At 40.2% G+C, this 17,942-nt stretch overlaps 1 protein-coding gene across 7 annotated transcripts in view; it reads left to right on the top strand.

Annotated features, from left to right (window-relative positions):
* AUTS2 (activator of transcription and developmental regulator AUTS2) overlaps positions 1-17,942 on the top strand; it is a 1,093,480-nt gene that overhangs the window by 10,645 nt on the left and 1,064,893 nt on the right. Inside the window, exon 1 of one of the 7 annotated variants that reach the window (XM_054693592.1) lies at positions 3,929-16,435. The exons of the other annotated variants lie outside the window; for them this stretch is intronic. Coding sequence (XP_054549567.1) covers positions 16,259-16,435 — 177 coding nt within the window. The 5' untranslated portion in view covers positions 3,929-16,258. Of the gene's footprint in view, positions 1-3,928; positions 16,436-17,942 lie in introns of those variants that run through there. 7 annotated transcript variants of the gene reach the window in all.

Below are 17,942 nucleotides of genomic sequence, written 5' to 3'. Positions count from 1 at the left end.
TCCTTTTGAAAAAGAAAGCTTCAAAATATTAAATTCACATGATGAGTTGGCTAAGGCATCTTGTCTGTTTATTACTGAACCAGAAAATTTATAACAACTGTTTGTCATGTGTATATATTTATAGCCATTCATATAGTGAAAAGAAGTTTTCATGAGATTGTAATAACATACCAAGATGGATGTAATTAAAACAGAAGCAGATTGACACCCTGAATTAAATGCAAACCATAAACCAGGATACCTGAGCATTGTGCCATACATATTTGCTGCAGGGGGCAGTCAGCCAAATATGCAAATAAAAAGACATTGATGAATTTCCCTGGGTGTGTATGTGGTTGCAGAGAACCCAACTATTTTATTAATCTTTTATCAAGCATTGTTTAGATTTGCAGCAGCAATGGAATGTATTAATTTTGCAGACCAAATAGCTTAGGACCAGAAAGTAGGAAATAATAAGGGGAAGACATGATTGATATACTGTCCTATAAATAACACATGGACTGACAAAGGGGCTGAGTAATCTTTAGATCTGTGCTTCATGTCATTAATGGAGTTGTTAAGCCAGGATGTTGAGTTGAGCTTCAATCAGAGAGTCTGCCGCACGTATAAAAGGCAGGCCTATGTCTAGTTACACTCTGAACAGATAGGTTGACAAAATTGGTGTAAATTAAATTTTTGTAAATTGGATTAAAACCAGGGGAATCTTACTGAATGAAAAATAAGACCCTTTTATTTTTTTTGGATCAAATACAGAACTCATCTCTGCAGGGAAGCTGAAAGTTTGATAGAGTGGGTCTCTTTAGATGGGCATTGCTTTCACTGAGACACTTTTTCTGCATGTGTTCCCTGTGCTTTTGGAAGACAGTGACTGTGAGATTTGCATTTTCTGTTCAGGTTTCATACCTCACTTGGTCTGTGCTTCCAGGAATAATTGGTGGTGATTTGAATAAGCCCGCATCATTCAGATTTCAGAGGTTGGTTTTCAAGTGCGTGCTAAGGAGGGCTTGCGGCTATGAATATGGAATATGATTTCCATATCTGTTCCATTGGGGAGTCCAAGCATGTCATAACCACTTCAGAGTCATGACTGTATAGAGACACCCTAGCTATAATTTTTCTATATGACAGTTCAGTTTTAAAATTGTGAAGATGCCAAATGTAGGACTGTATTGTTATTAGGGAAGTCCGAGACATCTGTTACATCTTGTTAACCAGGGGAGGAAAATGCTTTAATCAAAACATCTAATTAGGTTCTTTCAACTGATGAAGGATCCTTTGCTAAATTTTTGGAATGGGCCTTAATATAGTAGAAGCTGGCCTCTACAGGAGCTGTGAAGTAAATGTACTCTTTTCATTTTGAAAAATACCCTTAACCGTGATGACATAGGGTGTCTAAATTTTACCAAATTGCTCTTAATGTGGTGTGTTGAAAAGTATATTTTCATAAGTTGTCTAAGCCAGCGTGAAATTTTTGTTTTTGTCCTCTCTCTCAGTCCCATAGCGTATCAGGTCCCAGAGAGAGTTTATATTTCCAGATGTGGGCCTAGGAGGCTGTGTGGTGGCTGAAAGACACCTGGGGAGGGAGCAAATGATAATTACAGGTGAGAGGCAAGGGGATAATTCAGCCCGTGCACTGGGAGGTGCGATTTCACACCTGATTGTTGAAGCCTGCTGCTTCAGACAGTTGTGTTGCTTTAAAATTAGTTTTATTAGTCTATTATAGAAATGGACCAGATTGTTCCAGGTCACCTTCAGTTGAAAGAATATAATGGTTTAAAAATATTGAAGGGTAATGTGATACCAGAAATTTTCCTCTGTTTAAAAGTGGTTTTATGGTTTCAGATAGGGTTTAACATATCTGAAAGTATCATTAAAAAATACATTTAACTTACCATATATATATCCTGCTTCTGTCTCCCTTGGTCACTTTTTAAAAATTGTTAAATATTTTGGTGTTGTAGTCTGCCACTTTGAATTATTTAATCTTCAAAATCTACCCAGGAAACCTATCAGTTTATCTATATTTCAACTCAGAATTTATTTTGTCTGCAGCTGTTCTTTTTCCAGAACTACAGATAATAACTAATAATAGATTTAAATTTATTGATAATCTTAATCCTGGGATATGGATTGGGTCAGAGAAGTGCTTGTTTCTTAGCTTTGAGAGTATTTTATCTTTCTGAATGATTTTCCCATGGATTGAGATCTTGGGGCCAGCCTAAAGGAATTTTTGAAGTGACATGACACAATGTACTCTGTGTTTTATTGGTGGGAAGTTCCAATGCTATTAATTTTTTCTTGGTCTGCTTTATGCTGTGTAGCAGCTTATTGTGTGTCACTTGGGAGTGTGACTGTAACCTTGGAAAGGAAGGAGCTAATGTTTTATTCCTTTATTTCTAATTTGTTGTTTTACTTTATTCTGTACTTTAGCCTTTCCCTATACATAGGTACTTTTCCTGTACACACCCTTTTTTGGGATATTTGAGGCTCTCAGAGTTGCTATTTCCTTTCCTCACTAATCCATGTATTGTGATACTCAAAGTTTGACCCATTTCCACAAAAATTCCATGAAAGAAATTTTTGAAAAGAGAGTCACTATTTATTGAGTACTTAATCTGTGCCAGACATTGTGCTCAGAAATTTGCATTCATTGTCTTCTTTGAGCAACTCTGAATAAAAAATGACTGCTTCTTGTTTGAGAGTTGAAAAAACTGAAGCTCAGAGAAATAAAGTGAACTTGCCTAAGGTCAGTACAAAAAAGGCAGCAAATGCAGTAGTGTCTGCCTTACCTGAAAGCTTGTACTCTTCACCCCTTTTTGCTCTTCTTTTTAATACAGATTTACTTTGTGTGAGAGTCCCACATGGGTCTCTGGTAGACCACATTTGTTCCTAGTTGCTGTTTAAAATGGTCTTAATTATGTAGGATTTTTTAGGTAAAATAGTAGGATTTAGGCAGTAGAGAGCACCTCACCATTTTGGTGGGAAGTTTTGTATATTTTTCTTGAAAGCTGGCGCTTAAGGTAGGTGTCTGCCATTCACACAGTACGTCTGTAACCTGTTTGTCGTTGCTTTCTATCTCTTTCACTGTTTCCCTTTGCATCCAAATCCGATCTTTTCCCAGGCTTCAGTGCAGAGGTAGATTTTAAGTCTTTACCAGAAGGAAAGGTACAGGCTCATGCTGTTTAGGGCTGCTGTATGCCAGTTCCCATGCCACACCCTTTCACATCATTACCTCACTGATTTCTTACAATGCTGCCCTGGAAGAAAAATATAAAACTGGAGAAGGGACTGGTGCCCTCTCAACAGGTCACTGGGTATAAGCTTATTTTCTACTATAAATCCCTAAGTATTTTGTCTCTTCTGGTATTAAACTATTCTAGGAAGTGGCATTCCTCTTGGCAATATATTCTGCACTAAAATCTATTGCTGGTGCTAGGTTTTTGTTTTTAATGAATTGGTCCTCCAGTCTTCATGGTGAAAGATCATACTAAATAATTCTTTGCTTTCCTTGATCTCTATAGCTTGAAGATACCTACTGACAAATAGTCCATTATTTCCTGTCATTGTTTCCTCTCATTATTCTAAGCACATTTGCAAATTATTCTCCCGCATTCTCCACTCCACCCTGTAGAGATTTGTTTATGCTACAAAGAGTATGCTAATGAATGTGACTGTTAGATTTGCTTCTTATGGAAATCCTGTGATTTAGAGTAACCTACATTCTTGAGAAACCCCCTCCTCAGCTTCTCTGGGCCAAATGGGCTTGTGCAAGGTTCATACTCTAGGACTTCAGAATTCAGATATGAGTGTTAGCTGAGGGGTGGTGTAACCTCCCTTTCTCTCTCCTTCCTCCTTCCCCTGATGTACACACACACACACACACACACACACACACACACACACACACGGGGGGGGATAGAGAGAGAGAGAGGGGGGTGGGGGAAAAGAAAGGGAGAGAGAAAACACCTTCATTGGGTTTGAGGTTTCAAACATTATTTCTAGGTGACTGTGAAGATCAGTCAAGTTAAACACTTCTCTGAAAAGTCTCTTTTTGAAGACAGGTTGATAGCTTGTTCATGGAACTGCCATGCTCTGAAGCATGCAGTCTTGCACCTCTATCCAGCTACTTCAGTGAGCTCAATTATCCTTTTGCGTATTGAAAAAGGAAATATCGCGGAGTTCTGTTTTTAATCGAGTTTGTGATGCTAGGGGAGACCCAAGTCAAACCTTTGCCTTTGATGTTTAACTATAGCTATAAAATCTAGTGTAATAAAACCACACCTTTAAGTTCAGGGTTTTAAAAGTGACCTCTTATACCTGAATTTTTTTATATTTGTAAAATACCAGTTCTGTATTACCTCAGCTGGTCTCAGATTGTAAACACTTGGGTAGGAAGTGTATATTTAAAAATCTTTCCTCTGTTCTTCCTCGTCCCTCTGGTGCTGTGATGATTTCAGTTAAGGAAACATACGAAGATGGCCTGGCAGTGATGGTGTCAATTTTGTGTTAAGTCACTGGATACCCTCTGTTTACTATTTACAGATGAACATTACTTTAGTATTCTTGTTGTAGATTTCCACATCTGCTGCCCATATTTCATCTGTGCTCTTGTTTCATTTAGTATGGTGTACCTGGGATTAAGGACAGAGAAATATGTATGCTCAGGCTGATTTGGAAATTACATTGTTGAAATACAGCCCATATGGCCATTGTAAAATGGTTAGCACTGCATATAATTGCCTTCCCAATGATGTGCTTTGTCATTACTTCCATCTTCCAAGAAGCACTCCTGCACTGTGCTGACAGCAGTGGCATCATCAGAAAACATACAGACATGCAAAGGCATTAAATTGTTTTTACTTTAAGGGTTAGATTACAGTGTTAGGGGATGGGTCACCACACTTTCAATCGATAACTCTTGCTTAATTCAGCAAGACTTACAGACGATATAGATTTGCAGAGGTCCTGTTTATTTGTTTGCTGAGTACACTTCATCTCTTCCCTTCAATTGTGAGGAGTTCTTTTAGCTGTGCATGAGACCTCATCACAATATAGTAGTTAGCTGGCTTCTCTGGAGAGAGTTTCTTCTAACTTTTCAAGCCTCTTGCAGAGTTATTTTCTAGGATATTCCCTCAGCCTCAGTTTTCCTGAATGTAAGCCCAAAGTAGGCTAAGCAAGGGGATCATTTAGATGTAAAAAGATCCTAAGTAGTAGAGTCAAGAAGTCACCAAGTGACTGCCAAGTTGACCAGATTTATATTTTGTGTTGGATCTGTCTCTAGGAGTTTCCCATACTTTATCCTTGCTCCCTTTGAAGCATTGAGAGTTTTATAATTTAAAGGCTCAGTGGTAGCTCCCAGAGGCTCCTGGGCCGTGTTACAAGGCATGGAAAGAAAACCCCCAGGCCCCCACATCTACAACTGCTATTTAAAGATACTTTTGGGATGCAACAGTATTGGGGGATTGCATGCTTTGAATTTCAGGGCCCTTTTTGTAGCTGCCATTGAATAGTAAGTGAACTCACAGAATGGAAAGTCATTCATCAAATATAATGTATCTCCTTGGATCTAAAAGAAATAATGAGAACTTGGAGGTTTTCTGAGCAATAAATGACTTTGGAGATCATTGGGAAGTGGTGTGGGCCACCTCAGGGGACAATGGGTCAGTTGAGGAAGACCCTGACCTCGTGTCAGCCAGCACTCCACCATTACCTCTTTTATGTATTAGGGTAAGATTCTTTGGGAAGAAAAAGGTCTCTGGATTCTTTTTTAATCTTTTATTCAAGAAATATTTATCAATAGCTTTTCTGTGCCAGGCAGACCCTGTTCGAGGCAGAGGGGTGTGTTGTAGTAAGAGAAATAGATACCTGCTCCAGTGGAATATATATTCTATCAGGAGTGGGGGAGGCACAGTCAAATCCATACTGTTTCAGGTGATGAGGGGTTTTCAAGGTGGGGTGAAGATATCACAGCAAGAATCTAGTATGTGTATGCGTATGTGCAATTTTATAGGATGTGACCTAGGTGAGGGTTTTTGAGGAGGTGATATTTGAACAGAAATGTGAAAGTAGTGAGGGAGCAAGCAATGTAGAGAGTCACAGTGTAGGGTAAGGGAAAAATGTCAGGCTTTTCTGCCCTCCCGCCATCAGGATAGATGATGGATCCTTGCGGTCCTGAACGCATACCTGATGGCGGGCACCTGGAGTAGGATGTAGGCATAGGTAGATGGGATTCACCTGGGCTAAAACTGCACTTTTAAGGGCGGCGTCACAGGGACGCCAGCAGAAGCTGAAAGAGAAGCCGAGAAAGAAGCAGAAGAAGCTGAGAGAGAAGCAGAGATCACCGGAGAGCCCAGATAGAGTGAGGATTTGCTGGGGGTTGGGAGGACTGCCAGCCTCCCGGCCCCCCAGCACCCCTGCCTGCTGTGTACCGGGTAAATCCCAATAAAAACCTGCAAAAGCCACTGAGGACTCTGATCCTCCTTTACCCGGTCTGCTGGATCAGAAAACTTGCTCTGTGTCCATTCCTGACCTTACACACAGGCAGAGCATTCAAGTGATGAATGAGCAAATGTGAAGTCTTTGAGGAGGGAGAGGCTTGGCAATGTGATTAGCTGTAAGAGGACATGTTGACTAGAATGGAGCCAGTGAGGAGGAGAAGCAGAGATGAAGTAGGAACGTATAGAAACTTTGACTTTCAAACCCCTGTAATTTTGAGCTGCTTAAAAAAACAAACAGCTGAAAACAACTTTCCAAAGCCTTCATTTCCCAACTGAAAGTCTTTGAACTTCCCCCAAATCACCCAGCTGATGTTAAAACAAGACCAGACCTAGAACTCACTGTTACTTTCCTTTATGGGAGCTTCTTAGTGTACCTCGGTTCCACCATTCTAGGCCTTTGTGCCCTGGGCGTCTTTTTTTTTTGGGAATCAGATTTGTGTCTTCTCTTCTGTATATAGGTATGATTCTCCCAAAGGACATGCTTCAAGAATGTGTAGAATTCCAGTTCCCCTGAACCACAACTTGAGGAATAGCTTTGTGATTAAGTGATAAAACTCACTGCTCTTTGGGTGATAATTTTAAAAACAACAACCATGATCATGACTGACATTTATCAAGGGCCCACTGCATGTGATAGTCATGTACTGAGAATAGTCTCATATTTAGCCCGGAAAGGTAGAGAATATTCTTACTCTCATTTTAGAGATGAGGAAACAGGTTCAGAGAATTTTAGTCACTTCCCCATTGTCATGTAGCTCAAAAGTAAGAGTCAGAACTTGAGCCCAGGCTGGCTGATTCCAGGCCCTGTATTGCTTCCCAGAAGAGGGGGATGGACTTGCCTCTGGAAATATATGCTCTCTACAGCATCCCATTGTGAGATGTATCTGTAGCTGAGCCCTGGGAGTTAAGACTGACTGGTCACCGAGCACATCTACATCTGCAAATGCTTGATTTTGTAGAGGATCTTACAGCTAGTGTGGCACAGTCCTTGCAATGACGTGCATTTTAGGTGGATTTCTGGTTAAGCTGATATCTTTCGGTCTTTTTGAACTGAGTTTGACTAGAGCATTTTTAAAGATCTGTACTGTGAAGTGTATTATAGGACCTAGGCCAGCCTTTTCAACTCATTGGCTCCAATTGAATTTGTTTTCATTCCTTCCCTGCCTCTGTGAAGTAGAAGTCCCAGATACCACCAGTCCCTATTACTCCTTAGGATTTATCAAATCATCTTTTAATATTAGTGCTTTTGAGGACCAATATATGGGGAGCCTACTTTAAAATACGTTTGTGTAAGATTTTTTTGTATATGTATATGTAGGACTATGAAGTATTTTATAATATGAAATAAAATAAAGCATAACATAATCAACACTGAGAACACACCACCAGCTTGAACAAACATTAGTATGTCACCATACTTTTCTTTACATACTATTTTGAGCATGTACTGTCAGAGCAGGAAGCAAGTCAACTGTAAGCTTTAGAGCAGGAGACTTCTCAAACCTGGCTGCACATCAGAATCCCCTGAGAGCTTTAAAAAAAGTCCCCATACCCATGGGAGGGAGCCCTTGTCCATCATCAGAACTTTTAAAAGTGTCCCAGGGGATTCTGTTATGCAGTGAGGGTTGAGAGCCTCTATAGGAAGGAGGGTGTGTCACTCCTCTAGTGTTTCTTCACTGTTTCTCAAAAAAAAAAAATTTCAATTTTTTTTAAACATGCTCTGCTCTTCAAGATGCTGAAGGGTGATGTCTTGGAGTGCTCCCCTCATGCTGTCTTCCGACTCCCTTTACATATGTGTTGTAAAACATTTTAGAGATCAGGAACAGAATAGGGCATCAGATGGGGGGACTGAGAAAGTCAGAAGTGTTGGAAGCCACTGTCTGGGGTGAAATGACAGTTATTATAAAATTACCTTAGAAGTCACTGGGGACATAGGGCTTCATTTAAAAAACTCACGGTCATCGCATCTTAATAGGCAGGCTCTGAGCTGTCTGATGACTTTTTGGCCTGAGTCAGCTTTATCAGTAGGATGTATGGTAAGTTGTGCCCTGCTATCAGAGTGGCCAGTTTCTGTGGATGCATCTGAGATATCAGATGCACTGTCAGTTGTCAGTTATATGGGGACCTAGTTACCTTTTGTGGGCCCATGCCCCTTCCAGCCACTTATCCATTCAATAAATGGTCACTGAGTTTCTCCTCTGTGTCAGCCACTGTTCTAGGCACAGGGGGTAAACAGTATGGCATGGGGGGAGGGGATGTATGGGGTATTACATTCTGGTGTTTTGTCTAACAGAAAAACGGTGTGGTAGAACTGTAATACTCCCTTAGAAAAAAACTCCAGGGGAACCATTTGACATGTAGGGAGTATTTTTTTTTTTTTTTGCCTAATTTGGCTTAAATTGAGTTTTTTGATTATAAAGATTTCGATTACAAATGCTTCCACAAATGTATTTCTTCAAGAAGTTAAACACTGGGACATTAAAATTTGCAGGGACTTTTGGAGTCAGTTAAATTTTATTAACAGCTTAACATAATTAGAGTGAAATAGATGTACAGCTTAAGATAAAAGTTAAGGAAGATGCTGCAGAAATAGTGATACTTATATTCTCTTTTGTATCTTCAGATAGAATTCCCTTATCCACCTATGTGTTCACAAATTGAGGGAAAGGAAGGCAGAAAAGAAAATTTTATGCCCAGGTGCCTGTACTAGGCTGAACTATCAGAACTTTGTGAAGACTTTAAGTGAAGCTTAGATCTGTCCAGTCTCAATTGCAGCCAGGGACTTGGGCACCCTTTGGATCCCTGAATAGAGGGAATGCACTGGGTATGATGTTGGGGGTTAGTCAGTAGTCAGTGAAACATGAGAAGAAAATGGGAAATTTGAGGGAAGAGTCCTGAAAAAGAAATCTGACAGCTTTGGGTTTAGTGGAGGAAGAAAATAGTGGTAGATAGGATTTCCTTGCTGCCTCATCATCTTCATCAGATATAGTTTTTGACTTAAAGAGGGGGATAATCTCATCATGTGAAGAACTCTTTATGTGTGAGTGCTTTAAAAAGATCCATCTAAAATGATAATTTTAAAAAAGCAAGTCTATGCTGTTTTCTCAGCTTTTGAATTGCCAAAGTAGGCTTTGACTTAAGTGTGTGAAAGGGTGGGTGGGAAATGAGATTTTTTTTTTTTGTTATTGTTGTACAAGGGAGGAAAACACTTTCTTTGGTGAATTTAGAAATCTCTGGTTCCCTGGCACTGTGTTTCCATGCAGAGGAACAGAGAGTCTAATACTTGGTTAACTGCTCAAATCAACAAGTTTGGGAAGCACTGAGGGTTTGTGGAAGTAAAGATTGCACTATAACTCGTGTAGAGAGGCAGGATGCTTTTGTTTATCTTTCGATTAGAAACAACATGAAAATACTTGTCAATTTTGTCTCTACTATCAACTCATGGCTATGATTCAATAATCATACCGAGGACTAGCATTCATTGAATGCTTGTTTTGTGCTAGATGTTACTTAATTGCCTAAATCAACTCATGTAATCCTGTACAGTGGTCCTATGAGGTGTAAGTACTGCCAGGATCACTATTTTATAGGAGAGGAAACAGCTACAGAGTTTATGCCCAAGGCCAACACACAGTGTTATTAACAGGGGAGGCCATACTTTGTAGTATTGATAAGAGCCTGACTTGAATCACTTGGCATCAGAGAACAAAATAAATGCTTTTAAAGAAGTTTTTCCTGATACTGGTTTTTTTTTAAATAAAGATTTATTTTTTTATTTATGCAAGAGCTGGGTTACAGGCCAGCAGCGTGGGAGGGTGAGAGGATTCACCGGAGACAGAGTGGGGAGCGGAACAGGCAGAAGGACTGAAAGCACTGCTGAGGGGGAGCAGCATGGCGACAGGAGTGGTCTGCCATGCCATATGGGAATCTCCCTGGCTGGCCGGGAATCAAACCTGCACTGCAGAGGCTGCGTGCAGACAGCTTCACAGCACTGCGCTCAACCTGCTGTGCCACTGGGGAGGCCCGATACTTTTTTTTTTTTTTTAAGAATTATTTATTTATACAAGAGCTGGGGTACAGGCCAGATGTGCAGGAGGGTGAGAGGATTCACCAGAGACAGAGCAGGGAACAGAACAGGCAGACCGACGGAAATACACTGCTGAGGGCCGTAGCAGGTGAGACATGAGAGGTTGGCGGTGCCATGTGGGCTTCTCTGCGCCCCTTGGGGATGGAACCAGCACAGCAGAGGCTGCGGACAACTTCACAGCCCTGTGCTCAACCGCCTGCGCCACCAGGGAGGCCCTCCTGATACTGTTTTAATGGGGTTTTTGACCTTTCCTCTTCCCTCTTTTATGAATGTTTTCAGAGGTGGTAATGCACCTTAGATTGCCACCTTATTATAGATGAGAACACAGATCTAGAAAATTATGTAACTGTTCTGTATGACCTAGTGGGTGAGTGGTAGGACAGGGCTGTGGAACCAAGATTTCCTCATATATAGGTCACTGCTTTTCCCACTGCTCTGTGTTGCTTCCATTAATATTTTTTTAACTGAGCTAAACATTTATAAATTTAATTTGTGTCACTCCTGTGGATGAACTAAATTAAAATAGCTAGATACGGCTTGATTTTGCCCTAGGGAGGAGGGTGGTAGGCATTTTAGAAACTAACATTTGTCCCTGGGGTTATCTGACCTACTCTTGAGGATGTCTTTCTAGTCTTTGGGAGGCTTACTTAAAAGAGGAAAGTATTTAGAGGAAATATTATAGGAGAGGTATCTTTAGACTTGAGTTTAGTAGGAGCTGAGGACTCATGGAAGGTGTTTGGTTTTTCTTTTTTTAGATTTAAATTAGTGTATCCATTTGAGGCTAAAGTAAAAAAGACCTAAATGGGAGAAAGGTACCTCAATGTAAGCCTTCTTTAGCTGCATTTTCATGTCTCACAAATAAGGCTTTTAAAAAGGTGGGAAAAACCATCTTGATTCTTGGGGTTTGGCTTTTTTTGTTTGTTTTTTCTTTTGGTTTTGATTCCTTTTGTTGTAACCCCTTTCCTAGGCTAATGCTTTGTTTAAAAACAAGTGCTCTGGTATTCTAAAACAAATTATCCAGCAGGCTCCCTGATTGTGCTCTCAGATAAAAGGCCTGGGGGCAGTGCTTTTTCTGTCTTTGAATTGTGGTAGCCTATGCATGCCCAGACCAAAATTCAGTTGGCTGTGGAGCTTCCAAACCAGATTAAGGTGGTTATCTAAAAGGAGAATACGAATTTGAAAGGGGGAATGTGGATTGGATTCAGCCTGGTCTGTAAGTGGTGTTAGGAACCTGGGCTCCTGCTATTCTTTGCATTTTTAGGCAAAGGACTTCCATAGTGTCATTAACCTCTGGATCTAAACTCTTAGGGACACAGTCATGATAATGAGAATTAGGGGCAGGATCCTCAACTGTGTGGTGGAAAAGTACATGCTCAGATTCTTCCTGTGACCCCAAATCCCATGTGGCCAAAGAGGAGTAATTTGATTTCAGTTTCTGTTCTTATATTTGCAGGATGAGGTTCCCAGGAGGAGTGACTTCGTGATTGTAACATATCAGCTTCCTTTTAGGGGTGATATAATTGTGAGACAATTATTCATCAAAGTTTTAGTCGTGTGTGACACACATGTACATATACACACATGTACACTCTCTCCTATGTGTTAGGGGAGAGTGCACCTTTCACTTATTAAAGCTTCTGCAAAACGTTTCCAAAATAACTACACTTTTTCAGCCCGGATTAGGTGATTTCAGATTGTTTGGACTCTCAAATTTTTCTTGCATTGTGCAGTGGTTTCCAAATCCTGGGTTGTATGTTAGCCTCTCCAGGGTAGCTTTTAACTATGCAGATTCCTGGGCCCTGTCCCTGTTGGACTAAAAATTAGTTCTGCTGTGTGACTGTTATTATTTGTTTTATCAATAGGATCCCCAGGAGTTCTTTTATGACAAGTTTTTTTTTTTTTTGTACACAGATTTTAGAATCATTTTTTTAGAAAATGTTATTTGAGTCTTCTTTGGGTGGCAGTAACGGTGATTGGTGATTTTAAATAATTTCTATGCTGCCAAACTTTATGAAAATTAAAGATGTAATGTATATTTGGTTTTAAAACCTTGCAAATTGAGAAGTAGAACACATCCCCAAATTAGTGTATCGTATAACTGAGTTATCATAAACTGAGCACCAAAGTAACCAGGACCTAGGTAAGAAATAGAAAACTGCAAAAACAGCAACAGCAACAACAAAAAAAAAACACCCGAGGGTTTTTTCCATAGATTTATTGTTCCACTCCTGCTTCTCAATTCCCAAGAAATTAGGAATATAAGTAAAAGTTGATAAAACAGTATACGAGACAAGACTTCTGCCTTTCTGTACTAGGTGCTTCTTAATCCTTCATTTCTGTAAGTTTTTGGTGATACTAAGTTTGTGTTGCTCAGTTTTGTTTTGCTTCAACCTTAAGCCTGTTCATGACAGTGACTAGTAATGTTCACGACATATGTCAAGATTAACCTCTAAGAGTTGTCTTTTCTGAAATCTAATTCATTGAAAATATTTTCATAAAAGTTTTGAAAAATGTTTAAGGACAAGTAACCAGCCTTGTCAGTTATGACTCCGGTCAACAATCCATTTGTCATCACTGCCAGGTAGCCTAGCAAGCATGACTTAGTAGTCACCTGTCTTTATCTTGGCACACGTGCAAAGGTGGCTTCTTGATAACTATGAGAAGTTTCCCCCTCCTCTCTGTCAACCTCAGAATAGTCTCTCCTTTTGATTCTATTCAGAGCATTTAAAGTTAGAGGGAATGAAGTTTCCTTAGGGGTTTCTTCTTTTTCCTTTTTTTCTTTCGACACTTGAAGAGTCATTTGGGTCTTAGTGGGAGAAGTTCTGACTGTATTAAATGGGAGGCCTGCTTGTTTTCTTTGGAAGGGCATGCGCCAAGTGAAGGGACCTAGAGCAAGCCTTGCGCCTGAGCCATTCCTGTGGAGGGAGAGAGCTGTCCTTGGCCTCGGGCTGTAGTGACTAATAATTATGTGCCAGCATCAGCACATCTGTACTTCCTTGACAGGCACCGGGGGCTTTCTGGATGCAAGAGCTGCTCCCCCTTCCCCAGTCTCACACTCCCCCATCTTGGTTATCTCCAGTATCAACTAAACAGGTGACAAGACTCCAATCACCCTGCTCTGAATGGCTTTCTATCTTTACAAAAGTACACCAGAGGCTTGTTTTGTTACAGTACATTGATTAAATAAATATTCCTACATGCACAAAGGAACTGAAATCTGTTATGGTACTCAGCAGTTATCTGTCCATTAGTAGCAAAGAACTACTGCCTGCCTTCTCCCCTCCCCCCACTTATCCTTTCCATCACACACATTCTCAGAGGTGCAAATAATGTAAGTTCTCTGACCTGCTTTCAAATGCCTGTGAAGCAGGGGTGGGGGGTGGGCGGCACTGTTATGTATGCACTTTGGTGTGGCATGAGATTGGGGCAGTGTCCAAGGTGCCTGGATCATAGGAGAGCTTGTGTGGTTTTGAATAGAGATTCTTTCGTGCTTTGGGGGTTGTTGAGCCTTATCTCTCCCCTTAAGCAAAAGTGCATTCAGGAAGATTTTTCAAATTAGCTTGCCTCTTCTACAGAAAGGGTGCTTCTGGTGTTGAAGTCACTGTTTGTCTGATGTCACTTTTGGAAGCTACAGAGCCTTTGTGAGACTTGATCCTGTAATGTTTACTTATTTACAAGTTCCTTTCCAATTGTGGTAGCCAGAGAGACCCTCACCTTTTGGAGGGCGGGGGTTGGAGGAAGGCTAGTTAAGATGAATAAATGTGGATTAAAAAACATGACTGATTTAGGAAGTATTATTTGTAGTCCTTTTTGTGCAAGCTGTTAAGCACCTCAGTAATAAGGAATGATTGTGAAATGACCAACACTTTCTTTTCATGCAAAGTATTAAAAAAAGGGGTCCAGTTCATGAGGAGCTGGAAGGAAGAAGAGGAGACTGGAACGTAAGAAATTAAGCTTTTGGAGAGGACACAAAGAAGTGTCATGTGATGAGAAGTGTGACCAAAGGGAGGTGTTGAAATGTTAGCAACTCCTAACATCCACTACTCAGAAGAGCCCCATGTGACAGAAGTGAAATGGATGCCCTTGAGTAGCTGTGACATCAAAATAATTGCCAGAAAACTTGTAGCTGCTTGGATGGCAGACATGTAAGTAGGGGAAACTGTTGGAGAAGGCAAAGTGAAATCTCTTAGTGTGTGTCTCTTCCAACTGACTGTGGGTAATTAGTTGGAAATGACATTAACCTGAGCTTAATTGTAATTTTGCATCGTAACAACATACCAGCTGTTCACTGTATTCTTTCCTGGTGGTGCGATTTAATTATTTTTTGCTATCTTTTAAGCTCTAATTTTCTGTTATGTTTTCCTTTAAGCCCTCCTTGCTGCCATGTCCACAGCCCCCACAGTTTAGCAGTGGTGTCATTTCTGCTGCTTCGGTGCCTGTTCCATGCTGAAGACTTGGGGGTACACTTGGTGTTTGCTAATCAGTTGGCTTCTTAAAAGACCACATTGGAAAGTTACCAAGATGATAGGAGTGATTGGAAACCTTGTTGTGTTTTGGGCTCCTCCAGAAGGTTTTAGCTTTTGGTATAAATAATATGGATAATTCCAGGTCTATCAAAATATCAAGTGAACACGCTGAAAGAGAAGTTAATTACTGAACAGTGATTGCTCTGATATAACCAATTATTGGATCATTAAATGTTTATTACCTTTTATATGCTTCTTTTCCCCCATAAGGGCAGTTTCTTTTTTAAGTCATTAAAACAGAAATGGGATTTAAAAAAAAATTCTGCTTAAAAAAATTTGCACAAGACTGAAGTATTAAAAAGGTCTTGTGTGATCTGACAGCTGAATAGCCTGTTTTTCTCTGGTCTGTTGAATAAGTAATTAATGAAATGTATTGCCTGAGCAGAGAAAATAAGATTAGTTTTGCTGAGAAAGAAAACAAAAGCAAAATATTAACCCCTAAATGCAGGTGAATATGAAAGCGAGCATAAGTATACAAGAGTGGAGTCTTTGAATGGTAACATGCTCAGTGGTAAATTCTACTTTAATTCATCGAGCACCAACATTATATTTAGAAGGAGTGGGGTTATATAAATACTGAGAAGGCAAGGGATTCTGTCTTCATAGAGACTCTGTGTTGGCAGAGCAGTTAAACTAGATACTTTAGGACCGTTATTGCCGTGTCGGTTCTGTGATAGTATAAACAGGCGCATGTGCATTTCTGTGGGGCAGGGATAGTAGTTATGAAGAGAGAATTTACATTTGCAGGTGTGGGTATCCTGTAGATTAAGAATAGGAGGAGTATAATTGGGAAGAGAATCTTGCTTTTGGAGGTCCTGGTGTCATTTGGATTAACAGCAGGCTCCCGGGAGCCTCATTAACTTGGTTTCACATTTCAGCTTTGCCTCTTATTCACTTTATGGCCACTTACCTTAGTGTCCTCATCTGTATAATGGAAAAATAGTAGTGAGGGTTGTTGTGAGGATTAAATGAGTTATTAAGTGATTATGACAGTGTGAACAGTCCTAAGTGTTGGTGTCATTTTTGTGGGATAATGCAACTGGGAATTCTTTCTTAGGGGAAATGGTAATTTAATTGGATGCTGAGGAACAGAAAGATGTTTCAGGCATTTCTTGTATTGTCATGTGTAACCACATACTTAATTTATAATGCCTACAGTAATGTGTGCTTATGTAGCACCATTGTCAAAAGATTACAAAGGGCATTTACAGCTGTTTTTTTTTTTCTCAGAACAGTCCTCTGAAGCAAGAAGACTGTTTATGCACATTCTCCGAGGTGTGAAAGGCTGCAGAGCTCAGCACTGCCAGAGATGCTCTTTAATTGAGGTGTGCTCTGAGCCTGCCTTATTGTGGGTAAATGAGGCCGGTGGAGAGAGCCAACTTTTAAATCTTTTTAATTTTATTTTTGATTCTTAGTTTAAAAAATTGAATGAGAATGACTATGTTGTAAATAAATTATTAAGATGTTTTCTATAGTGTTAGGAATAAAACGAATTGCACTATTGCTAAGCTCCAGATGATACAGTTGAATTTAGAGGAAGTGTATGATAATGGTGGTAATAAGGAATACTTGTTGAGCACTTGCTAGGTTTTTCACCTACTGTTAATTGTCATGAATCTGAATTGTCACTCTTATTATCCCCCTCTTATTTTAGTGTTGAGGAAACCAAGGCACTGAGGTGTTTGATCAGACACATAGCAGTGCAGATCTAGGGCTTAAGCTTTTAATTGAATTTTCTTTAAGTTTATATAAACCATTTTATTTTGATTTGTGTGTTTTTATAGCAACCTTTTGAGAGAGGTCGATTATCTCATTTTATAGGGAGAGAGAGAAGTAGTATCAGGGAAGTTAATGGGGCATCATGGTGAGTTTAATTTAGATTAAAATTTTGAGGTGGTTATTTTATGCTCTTTCTCTACTTTTCCTTCTGGCCCTTGGGATCCATAAAATGAGAAAATGATATTCTGTTCCACGAACTCACAATGTTAGAGTTTGGTGCCAATAATAGGCAAGATCCTTATTCATTGATGTAAACCCAGGGTCACATGAACTCCAGCCTCCTGCCTCCTTGGGCCCTAGTTCTCTCTGGCACACATGCCAAGTTGCTGGGATGAAGATGTGATTGTAATGAGATGTGCCTTGACTTCTCAACAGAAACTACAGTCTGATTCTTTCTCTAGACTCATCAGGTTGCCATCTATGTGAAATGTGATGGCTCCAGGAAGGATTTTGTTGTTTTCATGAAGTGATTTTCCTGAAATAACCACAGACAGTAGACTGTGAGCTTATGAGGACAGAGGACCTGCTGACTGCGGTTTGTGCTATGCAAGGGCTGGGTGACCTGGCTCATGGTCCAGCATCACTTATTGTGTGAAAGGAGAAATGAACAATCTAATTGAACTGTAAAAAATAGGAATGAGAAAGGGAATAGGAATCTTAAAATTCCAGTCTTATAGGAAGAGGAAATTGAGGCAACTCATCAGGTAGGTTAGGAGCTCAGTTTCTTTTTCTTTTTTTAAAAAAGATTTATTTATGGATACAAGAAATGGGCTGTAGGTCAGAGGTTTGGGTTGTGAGAGGATTCACTGGAAACAGAGAAGGGAGCAAAACAGGTGGATCTGCTGAAATAAGCTGCTGAGAGGAGCAGCAGGTCAGACAGGAGAGGTCTGCTGCACTACGTGGGTTATCTCCTTGGTCTGGGATCGAACTCATGTTGCAGTGGCTGGAGCTAGCTTGATAGTGCTATGTCTTTAACCCCTGCGTCTCCAGGGAGGCCAAGAGCCCAGTTTCTTAATCACCATGTCTTTTAAACTGGGTATAAGGGCAGGAAGG

Source organism: Talpa occidentalis, unplaced genomic scaffold (assembly GCF_014898055.3).
Source record: "Talpa occidentalis isolate TD23 unplaced genomic scaffold, MPIMG_talOcc4v2.1 talOcc4.12, whole genome shotgun sequence".
Lineage (NCBI taxonomy): Eukaryota > Metazoa > Chordata > Mammalia > Eulipotyphla > Talpidae > Talpa > Talpa occidentalis.
Note: the sequence above shows the minus strand (reverse complement) of the source record. Positions and strands in the feature narration are given on the sequence as shown.